Source organism: Gobio gobio (assembly GCF_949357685.1).
Source record: "Gobio gobio genome assembly, chromosome: 7".
NCBI lineage: Eukaryota > Metazoa > Chordata > Actinopteri > Cypriniformes > Gobionidae > Gobio > Gobio gobio.
The window spans coordinates 8,783,281-8,798,374 of record NC_137103.1 but is presented as its reverse complement, the minus strand read 5'-3'; the positions used below and the strand labels follow the sequence as shown (position 1 = coordinate 8,798,374).

Genomic DNA, 15,094 nt, shown 5'->3' with positions numbered 1-15,094 from the left:
GAACTGCCTTAATTCTACGTGGCATTGATTCAACAAGGTGCTGAAAGCATTCTTTAGAAATGTTGGCCCATATTGATAGGAGAGCATCTTGCAGTTGATGGAGATTTGTGGGATGCACATCCAGGGCGTGAAGCTCCCGTTCCACCACATCCCAAAGATGCTCTATTGGGTTGAGATCTGGTGACTGTGGCGGCCATTTTAGTTCAGTGAACTCATTGACATGTTCAAGAAACCAATTTGAAATGATTGGAGCTTTGTGACGGTGCATTATCCTGCTGGAAGTAGCCATCAGAGGATGGGGACATGCTGGTCATAAAGGGATGGACATGGTCAGAAACAATGCTCAGGTAGGCCGTGGCATTTAAACCATGCCCAATTGGCACTAAGGGGCCTAAAGTGTGCCAAGAAAACATCCCCCACACCATTACACCACCACCACCAGCCTGCACAGTGGTAACAAGGCATGATGGATCCATGTTCTCATTCTGTTTACGCCAAATTCTGACACTACCATCTGAATGTCTCAACAGAAATCCAGACTCATCAGACCAGGCAACATTTTTCCAGTCTTCAACTGTCCAATTTTGGTGAGCTTGTGCAAATTGTCGCCTCTTTTTCCTATTTGTAGTGGAGATGAGTGGTACCCGGTGGGGTCTTCTGCTGTTGTAGCCCATCCACCTCAAGGTTGTGTGTGTTGTGGCTTCACAAATGCTTTGCTGCAGACCTCGGTTGTAACGAGTGGTTATTTCAGTCAAAGTTGCTCTTCTATCAGCTTGAATCAGTCGGCCCATTCTCCTCTGACCTCTAGCATCAACAAGGCATTTTCTCCCACAGGACTGCCGCATACTGGATGTTTTTCCCTTTTCACACCATTCTTTGTAAACCCTAGAAATGGTTGTGCGTGAAAATCCCAGTAACTGAGCAGATTGTGAAATACTCAGACCGGCCCGTCTGGCACCAACAACCATGCCACGCTCAAAATTGCTTAAATCTCCTTTCTTTCCCATTCTGACATTCAGTGTGGAGTTCAGGAGATTGTCTTGACCAGGACCACACCCCTAAATGCATTGAAGCAACTGCCATGTGATTGGTTGATTAGATAATTGCATTAATGAGAAATTGAACAGGTGTTCCTAAGAATCCTTTAGGTGAGTGTACTTTAAAAGAATATGCTTACCGTAAAACTTCAAATAATAGCCGAGTCCCAAATAGACGCCTGTCTCTTTTAAACGCCTGGTGTAACGGCAGGTTTGGGTAAATAAAGGCCGGTCTCAAATAGACGCCGGGTCTGTTTTTTAGTATCGGGCTGTATTTGATCTTCTCAAACCCGTCAGATCGTCTGTTCTATGTTTTGATTAAATTTCACGTGACAGACGGAACCGTTCATGAACGACTCATCACTATGGCAACATAACAAAGAGGTTAACGAACTTTCAGTCTTCAGTTTTTCTTAATTCTCTCAATACCACCATTGAGAAAAGTATAATTTGACATTTAAGCTGACAGTTGTCAAATTTCAAGCGTGGGTAAAGCTGGATACGGAGCGGCTGAAAAATTCCTTTAATGCTTGCGCGCAGACGTGCGCGTGTGTTTGTGTGTGCGAGGGAGAAGGAGGAGATATATTTCATTAACTTCGGGATGTTATCCTTGGGTATGTGGCCTGACAGTAGCTTCTGATGGAAGCGAGGATCACCGTATCCATTGTTTCAAAGAGGGAGAGCCGTGCGCATCTGGGCGGGATCTGTTAGTGCGAGCAAGGCAGGCAGAGTTAGCGGAGGCTGGAGAAGTGGAGGAGAGCGACGAGGAGGAGGAATTCGCCCATGAACTTGTAATTGAGAATCGCGGGGATGATGATAGTGATGAATATAGTAATTTTCTATCACATGATTGCAGTTGTTTTACAGGGTAGCCTTCATTCTTTCTTTTTGATGTGTTTCGGGCAACAAGTTCATACGCTCAATGGATTTTAGCGGTAACTTATATTGTTCTGCCCATTGCTGTCACATTGTTTCGTTTTTTGTGCTGCCAATAATTTCTTATTTCTTAGACATTTCTTACATTAAATGATTTGTTAAACACATTTGAATTAATTATAAATAAAACGTAATATAATGTGGTAACCTCCTACCGTCATGCTTGAACATCTCAACACTAAATTAAAGGCCTCTCTCTTATAGACGCCTGTTTCAAATACAAGCCGGTGCAGTTCGGCGATTTGGGTAAATAGAAGCCCGGGCTATTATTTTTTAAGTTTTACGGTAAGTGCAAACTTAATGTAAAATTTGTAGACACTGAATTGTGTGTTCATTGCAATTAAATGAACATTATTAAATGACTTAATGCTGAGTTCACACTGCCTGATTTTAGGCCCGATTTTGACTCGCCGACAGGTTTCGCGAAATCGCAGTCAAATTCCCGAAATCATAGGCAAATCGTTGCTCGTGCACGTGAATGATCAAAGACGTGATCTGAGAGAAATCGGAGATGAGTCGACGATGCCCGTGAGATATTTGGCATGCTCAATAACTGGACCTGTCTGCGATTCAAAATCCTGCTGTGTGAAATTAGTTCTGACTGAAAAATATATCGGTGTTGACCGACAGCCAATGAGAGAGCAAGATAGCCTTATTCAAAAAATTACTTGTAAAAACCACGCAAACGTCATAAGTTGACCTCGGACAACAGTATACAAATTTTTTAAAGGTCCCATGGCATGGCATTTTTCTATTATTTTATAATGTTTCCTGAGGTGTACTTATATTGTTAATATGATTTTTACATCATAAAATGTCATAATTTAGAAATAAAAGGCATTTTTTCAATACTGATGTTTGCCCTGTGGCTGAAGGCCCTGTTACAAGAGGCGTGTCTGCTGTGAGACTTCAGTAAAAACGCCCACTGTTGTGATTGGCTGATATCTTTGCATTTTAAATGAGCGGAGGAGCGTGGTTTAACGAGGTCTACGAGGCACGAGCTGCTGCCAGAGAGACGGATGGACCTGAGTTCACTTCACATCAGTTCTGTCAGTCTCAGTTCAGTGAACTGTTGTAGTTACAGCATATACTTCAGGTTGTTAGTTTATTTCTAGTCGGAGGGGCTGTCACTCATGTCAGAAAGTTAGTAACTTTAGTAAATTATGGATCAGCGCTGAACCATTTAGAACAATTCAATCCGATTTGGTGAACTGATTCGGTTCACTAAAAAGAACCGGTTCAAAACAAAGATCGTTCGCGAACCGGACATCATTAATGTACCAGAGACTGAGCTCAGCGATTGCTAACAAAGTTATTTATAGTAACTACTGAGTTATGAGAGCGCTGTCTGTCAGCGCGAGTTTATTGTGTTTGTATCTGAGAGTTCTGAATAAACACGAGTCCCAGTCACGCCGAGTCCGTCTTCATCATTATTACCAACTTTGTAACACATGCAAAGTACCATTACAGCTGTCGAGATGAACGAGTTACGAGTAAGTGTTGATAATACCATTATTTTTAGATATGTTCCTATCATATGGAAAGCGTCAGTGACGCGCATTGAGTACACAGCGCAAACAAAGACACAACAGCAGTAATCGAATGTAATCCAGTTTATTGTGGGGCTAGGCTGGAGTAATTATACTATTGTGGGGCTAGGATACCCTCACGCTTACCCCCCTTCTGCTTAATCTAACCCGCGTTTGGTGCCTCCGCTGTGGGCCAGATGCAGTACTGGGGGTCGGGGATGTTGGAGGCCGAGCTTCGGCGTGTGTGAGGTTTATCTCTACAGATGTTACTCTGCTGATGTTGAGCAGAAACTCCTGACTGTATGCACATTGTAGAACAGATAGACGCGACGAGGACGTACAAAAACACTGACTCACAAGATAGAAAACACGAAAACACCGTTCTGTCGGGAGAGAGAGAAGCCGCTGCGTGTGCACGAATAATAAATAATAAGCTACACATAAGAAATCACTGATCACAGATCAGAAGAAACTGAAAAAAGACTTCTGTTTTCATTTGTACATCCAAACACTGAGAAACTGCCAGCGTTCACTCGTTCACAAGCCATGATCTCTCGAGCGTTTGCATGGGCGTGCCAGATTCTCTGGGCGGAGGAAAGGGAGGGAACCGTTCTTGTTTTGACTTCATAACAGGAGACTTCAGGATTGGCTCGTCTGGCCTGTCATTTTCTCAAAGGCAGAGAAAGACAGCCAGAACTCGGGTTTACACCGATCAACATTTCTATCCAATTGGGGACAATATTCAGGCTAGGGGAACTCATATTAATGTTGAAAAAAATTTCATGCCATGGGACCTTTAAAAGCCAGTTCATGACCCCTTTAAACAAATGGAAACAAGAACGTTCAAACTGTGAACAAACAATTGACCTATTGGTAAGCCCCTCCCCTCGAACGCAGATGAGCCAATAGCAGTTGAGTATCAGTTGCGCTGGGACCGGAACTCGGACATCTTTAGGCTTCAGCGCCATAGAGAAACATTGGAAAATCCGAAGCTGTCATCGGTTTGATGGTGTTTATGCTACAAAAATGCTAAAACGTCGTGCCTGAGGTACTGTAGCACTGACTCCAGGGATCCTGAGAGGATTTTCTGTTTGTCAAACTCTCGTTAAGTTACGATTATAGTCCCTGCTAACATTCAAACCGAAATATTTGACGGTTCTCACGTCATGTAACACTGTAGGTCAAAAACACGAACGTCTACATTTCAGTGCCTCTCCATATTAAACTGGTTATATGTAAATTAATTTCATTTTAGATATGTTTAAGGTCTACATTATCTGTCTTATGAGGAGGACTCCTATTTTTACGGGTATTATAGTCTCCGGGTAATGAAAGGAAGAGCTCGCACGCAGTTTATCGGAGTTGTTTTGCAGATACAAAGTTCACCAGTTATTAACTGCACCCCCGAAAAGGCATACGGCCTGTGTATATGTTTGTTTACTATGAGTGTTTTTGTGTAATTTGCTGTGTATGTTAATGGTAATGCAACGGAGAGAGACAGTTTGTGAATGAGACGTTAATGCGCACTTATGCTTTGTTTGTTCAGCTCTTACGGTTATTTTTTGGAGTGAAAAATGATGCAATAAACTTGATAAACCATCAGTTAAGTTTGGCCATCATTCGGACAGGATATACACTACAATCTGTGTCCAAAAACATCTTGGGAAAAGGTTTTCACACTGACAGCTGTCATTGTAAGATATAGCAACTCCGTTTGTTTGTCCGAGTTAGCAACAGTAACTAAGGGGGGCGGGGCTTACCGATAGGTCAATTATATTCTATGACAGTGATTGTTTTAGTAAATCAGTATTTTAGTAATGTTTAAATGGTGTAATATTTGTGAATTTGACTATGTACTTCTCCATTTACTTGCGAGTGCCGTCAAGATTAATCTCTGGTGCCGTGCACTTGCCGCGAGAGCCCGCCCACACGCTGTTCTGATTGGCTGTGGTTTTTGATTGACTTTGTGGCATCTCCTAGTCGCGTCGCGTCTGGTGTGGAGAGACAAGTTGCTTGACGCTGGAATCGTATCGTGTCGCGTGTAGTTAGGACATGGTGTCAGTCGACTTGCGTACCGCTGACCACCAGAAGTTAGTTATTTTAGTCTATAAAGGTTTAAATATGGATATTTTTCTTACACAAATACCCCACTTCACTTCAGAAGGCTTTTATTAACCCCCCGGAGCCACGTGGAGCAGTTATATGATGGATAGATGCATTTTTATGATGGATAAATGCACTTTTATGATGTATAGATGCTCTTTTATGATGGATAGATGCACTCTTATGATGGATAGATGCACTTTTATGATGGACAGATACTCTTTTATGATGGACAGATGCACTTTTATGATGTATAGATGCTCTTTTATGATGGATAGATGCACTCTTATGATGGATAGATGCACTTTTATGATGGACAGATACTCTTTTATGATGGACAGATGCACTTTTATGATGGATAGATGCTCTTTTATGATGGACAGATGCACTTTTATGATGGATAGATGCTCTTTTATGATGGACAGATGCTCATTTATGATGGATAGATGCTCTTTTATGATGGATAGATGCTCTTTTATGATGGACAAATGCTCTTTTATGATGGATAGATGCTCTTTTATGATGGACAAATGTACTTTTATGATGGATAGATGCACTTTTATGATGGATAGATGCTCTTTTATGATGGATAGATGCTCTTTTATGATGGACAAATGCTCTTTTATGATGGATAGATGCTCTTTTATGATGGACAAATGTACTTTTATGATGGATAGATGCACTTTTATGATGGATAGATGCTCTTTTATGATGGATAGATGCTCTTTTATGGACTTCAAAAACGAAGCAACATTCACTGCCATTATAAAGCTTTGAAGAGCAGGACATTGTTTAATATAACTCTGATTGTGTTCGTCTGACAGAAGAATGTCATATACACCTGGGATGACTTGAGGGTGAGTAAATCATGGGCTAATTTTCATTTTTGGGTGAACTAGCTCTTTAAGGTAAAGAAATTATAGCCCCCTATCCTGCCTCAGCATGCATACGCATATTTAAGCACATACGCTGAAGCATCATATCAGTAGTGAAGTGAAGCGGCTCTCACCTGTCCGTGTGGGTCAGGGATCTTAGCGCGGGTGTCCAGGTCATGGTAGGTGCTCTCAGAAGCTTCGTTCAGGTAGTAGATGAGGCGAGAGGGGTATGTGAGTGTGTGCTGGGACTCCTGCGGGACGCTGGCATTGTGCATCTGTCCGGCTGCAGTATCATCTGACACCGCCTCCCCGGAGATCTCAGCCTCTAACACTGACAACACACACACACACACTCATGACTGAAGCGGTCTCCACGTCTGATGAACACTCCTGACACTAACACCATCTGAACTAGGCCAATCTGACACTGAACCTCAAAGAAATCTGTGAGGAATTAACCGGAAGACTTTGGTGTCAGGTGTACTGTACATGCGTCACAAGCTAATCGGGTCGATTAGACTATTCATATCATTACAATGATAATTGTAAGCAATTGAGACTTGAAGAGATTGAGGCTCAAGATTGAATTTTAATAATAAAACAAAACGAAATGTCAACTTCTGCAGTCTCCTCTGTGAGCCCAGACCATATCAAGTAAAGCAGAGACACACTGAAGCTGTGTTTGCATGCACATGTCTGTCTCTGTCTCAGGCAGGACACTTTGCTCCCTGCACCGCTGCCGTCCTCCGCACACACACACACACACACACACACACACACACACACACTCAGAGAGAGAGAGAGAGAATGCCCTTGCAGAAGAACAACTCACTGAACACATCCCAAACCGGACCCTCGCGATCACATTCCTCCAGAAGACATATGTTTTCTCACTGGCGGTCTGTACAAACTCAACGCAAAGTGATTCGGTTTAGGTTAAGTACGTACCGGCTGACGATGACTCCACGAATGGCTGGAGACAGGAAGCGAGGATGCAGGCGAGCAGATTCGACAGTACTAGCACATACATGATTCATAGTTGGTCTGTGGAATAGCGCGAGATTAACGTATGGATGCGGCTACTCGCTAGGGGCTCATTGTCCTTGCTGGTCCTGATGCTGCAGCGCGTGAAGGCGGTGGCCAGCCCGAGATCTCCGCGAGCACGCTCCTCCAGATAATGATGCGCCCGCGCGCAGGTGCCGTGCGTCTGCCCCTGCCCTCTATACCAGCTGCTCTGCCGACGCTTATTTGCATAAGATATATTTTAAATCAGTGCATGCATACTACACGAGTTACACATGTCTTGTATACACGGTATAAAAATATATTTTCATATAATGTTATGCAGACAATAGTATCTTAAAGGTAGGCTATATAGGCCTATATAGATATTTTATGACAAAGTCATCCAGAGATTTATTATTTTTTAATAAATAAAAAGTTCTATTTTTGGCAAATGTAAAGGCCCTTTGACACCACAGTGAAATGAGGCTCAGGCTGAAGGAAATGCACATTCACACCTGTACAATAGAGGGAGCCGCTCAAACAAACAGAAGAAAGTTCAACACTCTTCAGTAATAAAAAAAAGTGATGTTTACCTAAAGTCATCACAAAGTCCTTGCATTACTTATTTGAAAAAAAGAACTAATGTTCATTTAAAAGTAATGCGTTACTTTACTAGTTGACTTGGAAAAATAATCTGATTTCATAACTTACGTTTTACCCCAACACTAATGGTGAATAAAGGTGGACACTTTTTTGTCTCCAGCCATCATGGACACCACACCAGAGTCTCCAGCCATCATGGACACCACACCATTGTCTCCAGCCATCAAGGACACCACACCATTGTCTCCAGCCATCATGGACACCACACCATTGTCTCCAGCCATCATGGACACCACACCAGAGTCTCCAGCCATCAAGGACACCACACCATTGTCTCCAGCCATCATGGACACCACACCAGAGTCTCCAGCCATCAAGGACACCACACCAGAGTCTCCAGCCATCATGGACACCACACCATTGTCTCCAGCCATCAAGGACACCACACCAGAGTCTCCAGCCATCATGGACACCACACCAGAGTCTCCAGCCATCAAGGACACCACACCATAGTCTCCAGCCATCAAGGACACCACACCATAGTCTCCAGCCATCATGGACGCCACACCATAGTCTCCAGCCATCATGGACACCACACCAGAGTCTCCAGCCATCATGGACACCACACCAGAGTCTCCAGCCATCATGGACACCACACCAGAGTCTCCAGCCATCATGGACACCACACCATTGTCTCCAGCCATCAAGGACACCACACCATTGTCTCCAGCCATCATGGACACCACACCAGAGTCTCCAGCCATCAAGGACACCACACCAGAGTCTCCAGCCATCATGGACACCACACCAGAGTCTCCAGCCATCATGGACACCACACCAGAGTCTCCAGCCATCAAGGACACCACACCAGAGTCTCCAGCCATCAAGGACACCACACCATAGTCTCCAGCCATCATGGACACCACGCCATAGTCTCCAGCCATCATGGACACCACACCATAGTCTCCAGCCATCATGGACACCACACCATAGTCTCCAGCCATCATGGACACCACACCATAGTCTCCAGCCATCATGGACACCACGCCATAGTCTCCAGCCATCAAGGACACCACACCATAGTCTCCAGCCATCATGGACACCACGCCATAGTCTCCAGCCACCATGGACGCCACGCCATTGTCTCCAGCCATCATGGACACCACACCATAGTCTCCAGCCATCATGGACACCACGCCATAGTCTCCAGCCATCATGGACACCACGCCATAGTCTCCAGCCACCATGGACGCCACGCCATTGTCTCCAGCCATCATGGACACCACACCAGAGTCTCCAGCCATCATGGACACCACACCAGAGTCTCCAGCCATCAAGGACACCACACCATAGTCTCCAGCCATCATGGACACCACGCCATAGTCTCCAGCCACCATGGACGCCACGCCATTGTCTCCAGCCATCATGGACACCACACCATTGTCTCCAGCCATCAAGGACACCACACCATTGTCTCCAGCCATCATGGACACCACACCATTGTCTCCAGCCATCAAGGACACCACACCAGAGTCTCCAGCCATCATGGACGCCACACCATAGTCTCCAGCCATCATGGACACCACACCATTGTCTCCAGCCATCAAGGACACCACACCATTGTCTCCAGCCATCATGGACACCACACCATTGTCTCCAGCCATCAAGGACACCACCCCAGAGTCTCCAGCCATCATGGACACCACGCCAAAGTCTCCAGCCATCAAGGACACCACGCCATAGTCTCCAGCCATCATGGACACCACGCCAAAGTCTCCAGCCATCATGGACACCACACCATTGTCTCCAGCCATCATGGACACCACACCATTGTCTCCAGCCATCAAGGACACCACACCATTGTCTCCAGCCATCATGGACACCACACCATTGTCTCCAGCCATCAAGGACACCACACCAGAGTCTCCAGCCATCATGGACGCCACACCATAGTCTCCAGCCATCATGGACACCACACCATTGTCTCCAGCCATCAAGGACACCACACCATTGTCTCCAGCCATCATGGACACCACACCATTGTCTCCAGCCATCAAGGACACCACGCCAGAGTCTCCAGCCATCATGGACACCACGCCAAAGTCTCCAGCCATCAAGGACACCACGCCATAGTCTCCAGCCATCATGGACACCACGCCAAAGTCTCCAGCCATCATGGACACCACACCATTGTCTCCAGCCATCAAGGACACCACACCATTGTCTCCAGCCATCAAGGACACCACACCATAGTCTCCAGCCATCATGGACGCCACACCATTGTCTCCAGCCATCAAGGACACCACACCAGAGTCTCCAGCCATCATGGACGCCACACCATTGTCTCCAGCCATCAAGGACACCACACCAGAGTCTCCAGCCATCAAGGACGCCACACCATTGTCTCCAGCCATCAAGGACACCACGCCATAGTCTCCAGCCATCAAGGACACCACACCAGAGTCTCCAGCCATCATGGACGCCACACCATTGTCTCCAGCCATCAAGGACACCACACCAGAGTCTCCAGCCATCAAGGACACCACACCAGAGTCTCCAGCCATCAAGGACACCACGCCAGAGTCTCCAGCCATCAAGGACACCACGCCAGAGTCTCCAGCCATCAAGGACACCACGCCAGAGTCTCCAGCCATCATGGACACCACACCATAGTCTCCAGCCATCAAGGACACCACACCAGAGTCTCCAGCCATCAAGGACACCACGCCAGAGTCTCCAGCCATCAAGGACACCACGCCAGAGTCTCCAGCCATCATGGACACCACACCATAGTCTCCAGCCATCAAGGACACCACGCCAGAGTCTCCAGCCATCAAGGACGCCACACCATAGTCTCCAGCCATCATGGACACCACACCATAGTCTCCAGCCATCATGGATGCCACGCCAAAGTCTCCAGCCATCATGGACGCCACACCATTGTCTCCAGCCATCATGGACGCCACACCATTGTCTCCAGCCATCAAGGACACCACACCATTGTCTCCAGCCATCATGGACGCCACACCATTGTCTCCAGCCATCAAGGACACCACGCCATAGTCTCCAGCCATCATGGACACCACACCATTGTCTCCAGCCATCAAGGACACCACACCAGAGTCTCCAGCCATCAAGGACACCACACCATAGTCTCCAGCCATCATGGACACCACACCATAGTCTCCAGCCATCATGGATGCCACGCCAAAGTCTCCAGCCATCATGGACGCCACACCATTGTCTCCAGCCATCATGGACGCCACACCATTGTCTCCAGCCATCAAGGACACCACACCATTGTCTCCAGCCATCATGGACGCCACACCATTGTCTCCAGCCATCAAGGACACCACGCCATAGTCTCCAGCCATCATGGACACCACACCATTGTCTCCAGCCATCAAGGACACCACACCATTGTCTCCAGCCATCAAGGACACCACACCATTGTCTCCAGCCATCATGGACACCACACCATTGTCTCCAGCCATCAAGGACACCACGCCATTGTCTCCAGCCATCAAGGACACCACACCAGAGTCTCCAGCCATCATGGACGCCACACCAAAGTCTCCAGCCATCATGGACACCACACCAGAGTCTCCAGCCATCAAGGACACCACACCATTGTCTCCAGCCATCAAGGACACCACACCAGAGTCTCCAGCCATCATGGACGCCACACCATAGTCTCCAGCCATCATGGACGCCACGCCAAAGTCTCCAGCCATCATGGACGCCACACCATAGTCTCCAGCCATCATGGACGCCACACCAAAGTCTCCAGCCATCATGGACACCACACCAGAGTCTCCAGCCATCATGGACGCCACACCAAAGTCTCCAGCCATCATGGACACCACACCAGAGTCTCCAGCCATCAAGGACACCACACCATTGTCTCCAGCCATCAAGGACACCACACCAGAGTCTCCAGCCATCATGGACGCCACACCATAGTCTCCAGCCATCATGGACGCCACGCCAAAGTCTCCAGCCATCATGGACACCACACCATAGTCTCCAGCCATCATGGACGCCATGCCACAGTCTCCAGCCATCATGGACGCCACACCATAGTCTCCAGCCATCATGGACACCACACCATAGTCTCCAGCCATCATGGACGCCATGCCACAGTCTCCAGCCATCATGGACGCCACACCATAGTCTCCAGCCATCATGGACACCACACCATAGTCTCCAGCCATCATGGACGCCATGCCACAGTCTCCAGCCATCATGGACACCACACCATAGTCTCCAGCCATCATGGACGCCATGCCACAGTCTCCAGCCATCATGGACGTTCCACCTGAAGCTACCAAAGCAGTCCTTAGGTGTTTGAGACTGGCTTCCAGTTTCGTGGACACACCGCTGATGTCGATGCTAGCAGCTGGCATCTTTGTAGTGGTATCAAGTCAGGGGATCTCAGAGGTTCTCCCACTATCAACTGTATCCCTGTTGCTTGTCCTGACATGACCATGGAGGTTACCCCTGAGTTTCCTGTCTGCCCTGATGTGACCACAGAGGTTGTCATAGAAAGACAGAAAGTCCAACAAAATTATTTAATAAAAAAAAAAATCATAAATTATTTGATGCAGAAACAACTGCATTTGTACGGCATTCAGTAGTTCATATGTGAGAAGATCTGGTATACTGTGAGTCCAAAATTGACCAGATTACATTTAATTCTATTCCTAACATTTTAAACTTTTTGAATGTAAGTTGTGAGTCTATTATTGTGCTTAAATATTTATACTCATGCACTGCTGATAATCTTCCTGCTAGAGATCTGGATCTCTATTTGCGGACTTTGAAAAATACTGACCACTGCAACTCTTCTGTAGCTTGATTTTTGCTTTTAGCATGTAAGTATATAACCGTATCATCAGCATGCATCTGACAACTAACGTCAGGTCAAACTGAATAATAAAGGACCCAATGTTGAACCTTGAGGTACACCAACAGGATTAATGACTACTCATGAAGTCTTATGATCTACTCGAACACGCTGTTTTCTATCAGTATGTGATCCATTTATATACCTTTGGTGAGAAATTTTAATTTGATGACTTGTTAATGCATGTGGGAAAGTATCCCATAGCATTATATGCAATAAACATTTCTGGTTATTTTAAGTTTTAACCCTCTGGGGTTCTTCATTTATGGGTCACACTCAGGACCTTCGGAGGGTGGGATTAAGATAAAAAAGATTTGAGTAAAATCAATGAAATATATTTTTGTTCAATAATATTTTTTCTTTTCTTTTTTGGTGTTTTGAGATAATTTTATGATTTATAATTAATATTTATGCAATAATTATGACCCATTTTTTCCCATTGAATATAATAAAAAAAAAATATATATATTTTTTTAATTAAAACTGTATTTCATTTTAGAGTCAAGCCTAGGCCTCATGAAAGCAATTTTTTTAATGAGATCAAGACATCAAGAGTGCAAAACAGACAAAAAAACTCTCACACACACTTATACACACAAAAACACACGCACACACAAATTAACACGTGCCATTCCAAAAGCAAATTGTGTTTTGTGTGTGTGTGTGTTTTTTTTGTCTGTTTTGCACTCTTGATGTTTTAGAGATTCACCCCTTCACTGTTGAGTCCTTTTTTCTGCATCCTGGCTGATTTGTAGATTGTATGCACAAAAAGACTCTGTATTTTCATATTTTTGCCAATTTCCCATTCATTTCCTATGGGGGCCATTTTTGACCCGAAGGTCCTGAGTGTGACTATTTTTTTTACCACCACTTAGACTTTTCAAATCCTGTCCCCATTATGTTTTTTTTTTGGGGGGGGGGGGGGGGGGTGTTCATATACCAAGTACCAATAAAGTCACCAGGTTTCGGACCATTCCGATGAAGCTACGATTTTTTACATTTTTTATTTAAAAAAATTTGTGTCAGAAATGACTGAAGAGCCACAGAGGGTTAATTAAAATGTGTTACAAAACTAGCAACATAAAATAATGAATATACAAGATGAAACATGTAAGAAAAGAAGTCGGTGAATCAGGCAGTTTTATTTTTTGGCTGATTGTTTGTGCTTCAAACTAAATTATTTAATTTAAAAATGTTTTTATATATCATTCAATACATAAACAATGCATTCCATCTTAGTATTGTTTACTTAGTGTGTAAGTGTGTGTCCTCTAACTGTCTGTCCCAAACATTATAAAATACCAGGATATCCTGTTCAAATTATGAGACCCCAGTGGAGGCACTGTAGCGATGCTGGAAACATATCCCGAATGAGCAAGCAGGGATTTCTGTGTTCAAATGCCGTCCATGGCCTTAAACCATGACTCTAAACTAATCAGCCCCTTCCTTCCCAGTTCAGATGCCTGAGGCCTGACCTCTTAATTTCCTCAGAACCAGCTGTTTACTTTAGCCGCTCACATGCCACAGTGATCATTGCACCTTAAATGATTAATTGCAGATCATTGAGATGCAATACATGATTTCACAGCCCAACTGGTTACTTGCCAGACATTAATATCTCTTAGGAGTCTGTACAGTGTGGGAATTATGGTTCACTAATAGTGCACTAATAAGCAGACGACATCTGCAGGCATTTTCTGTGTTGATTTTAGGGGTAAACGTATTGAAGTTTGTTGTGATACAGAAAATAAATATGATGAAAATGTATTAAATTGAGTACAGAAAGCATAACCAATAAGGCAAACTATTTTACAAATGAATTGTGGTTGGGAATACATATTCTTGTGACTCAGTCACGCATGGGCACAGATTTCACAAATACCTAATAATGAGCTGTTTAATCAACAAAAGGGTTTAAATTTAGCTCTTCATCTGTAGTTCATATCCCAAGGAATAGGACGTGACTCGCACGCATCCCTTAAGGTTTGAATGAAAAAGCATATACATCCTGTTCATGTAGGGGGCAGTGGTTGAACGGATATATGGATCTGAGGCTGTGTCCTGGAGGACTGCAAAGATTAGCACTGATTACAAACCTCA

At 45.0% G+C, this 15,094-nt stretch overlaps 1 protein-coding gene across 1 annotated transcript in view; it reads right to left on the bottom strand.

The window, feature by feature from the left end:
* adam23b (ADAM metallopeptidase domain 23b) overlaps window positions 1-7,689 on the bottom strand; it is a 60,423-nt gene extending 52,734 nt beyond the window's left edge. Inside the window, exons 1-2 of the mRNA XM_079822446.1 lie at window positions 7,429-7,689; window positions 6,615-6,811 (exon numbers count right to left, since the gene is read on the bottom strand). Of these exons, the coding sequence (XP_079678572.1) occupies window positions 6,615-6,811; window positions 7,429-7,510 (279 nt within the window). The 5' untranslated portion in view covers window positions 7,511-7,689. The remainder of the gene's footprint in view (window positions 1-6,614; window positions 6,812-7,428) is intronic.
* Window positions 7,690-15,094: the final 7,405 nt, after the last annotated feature.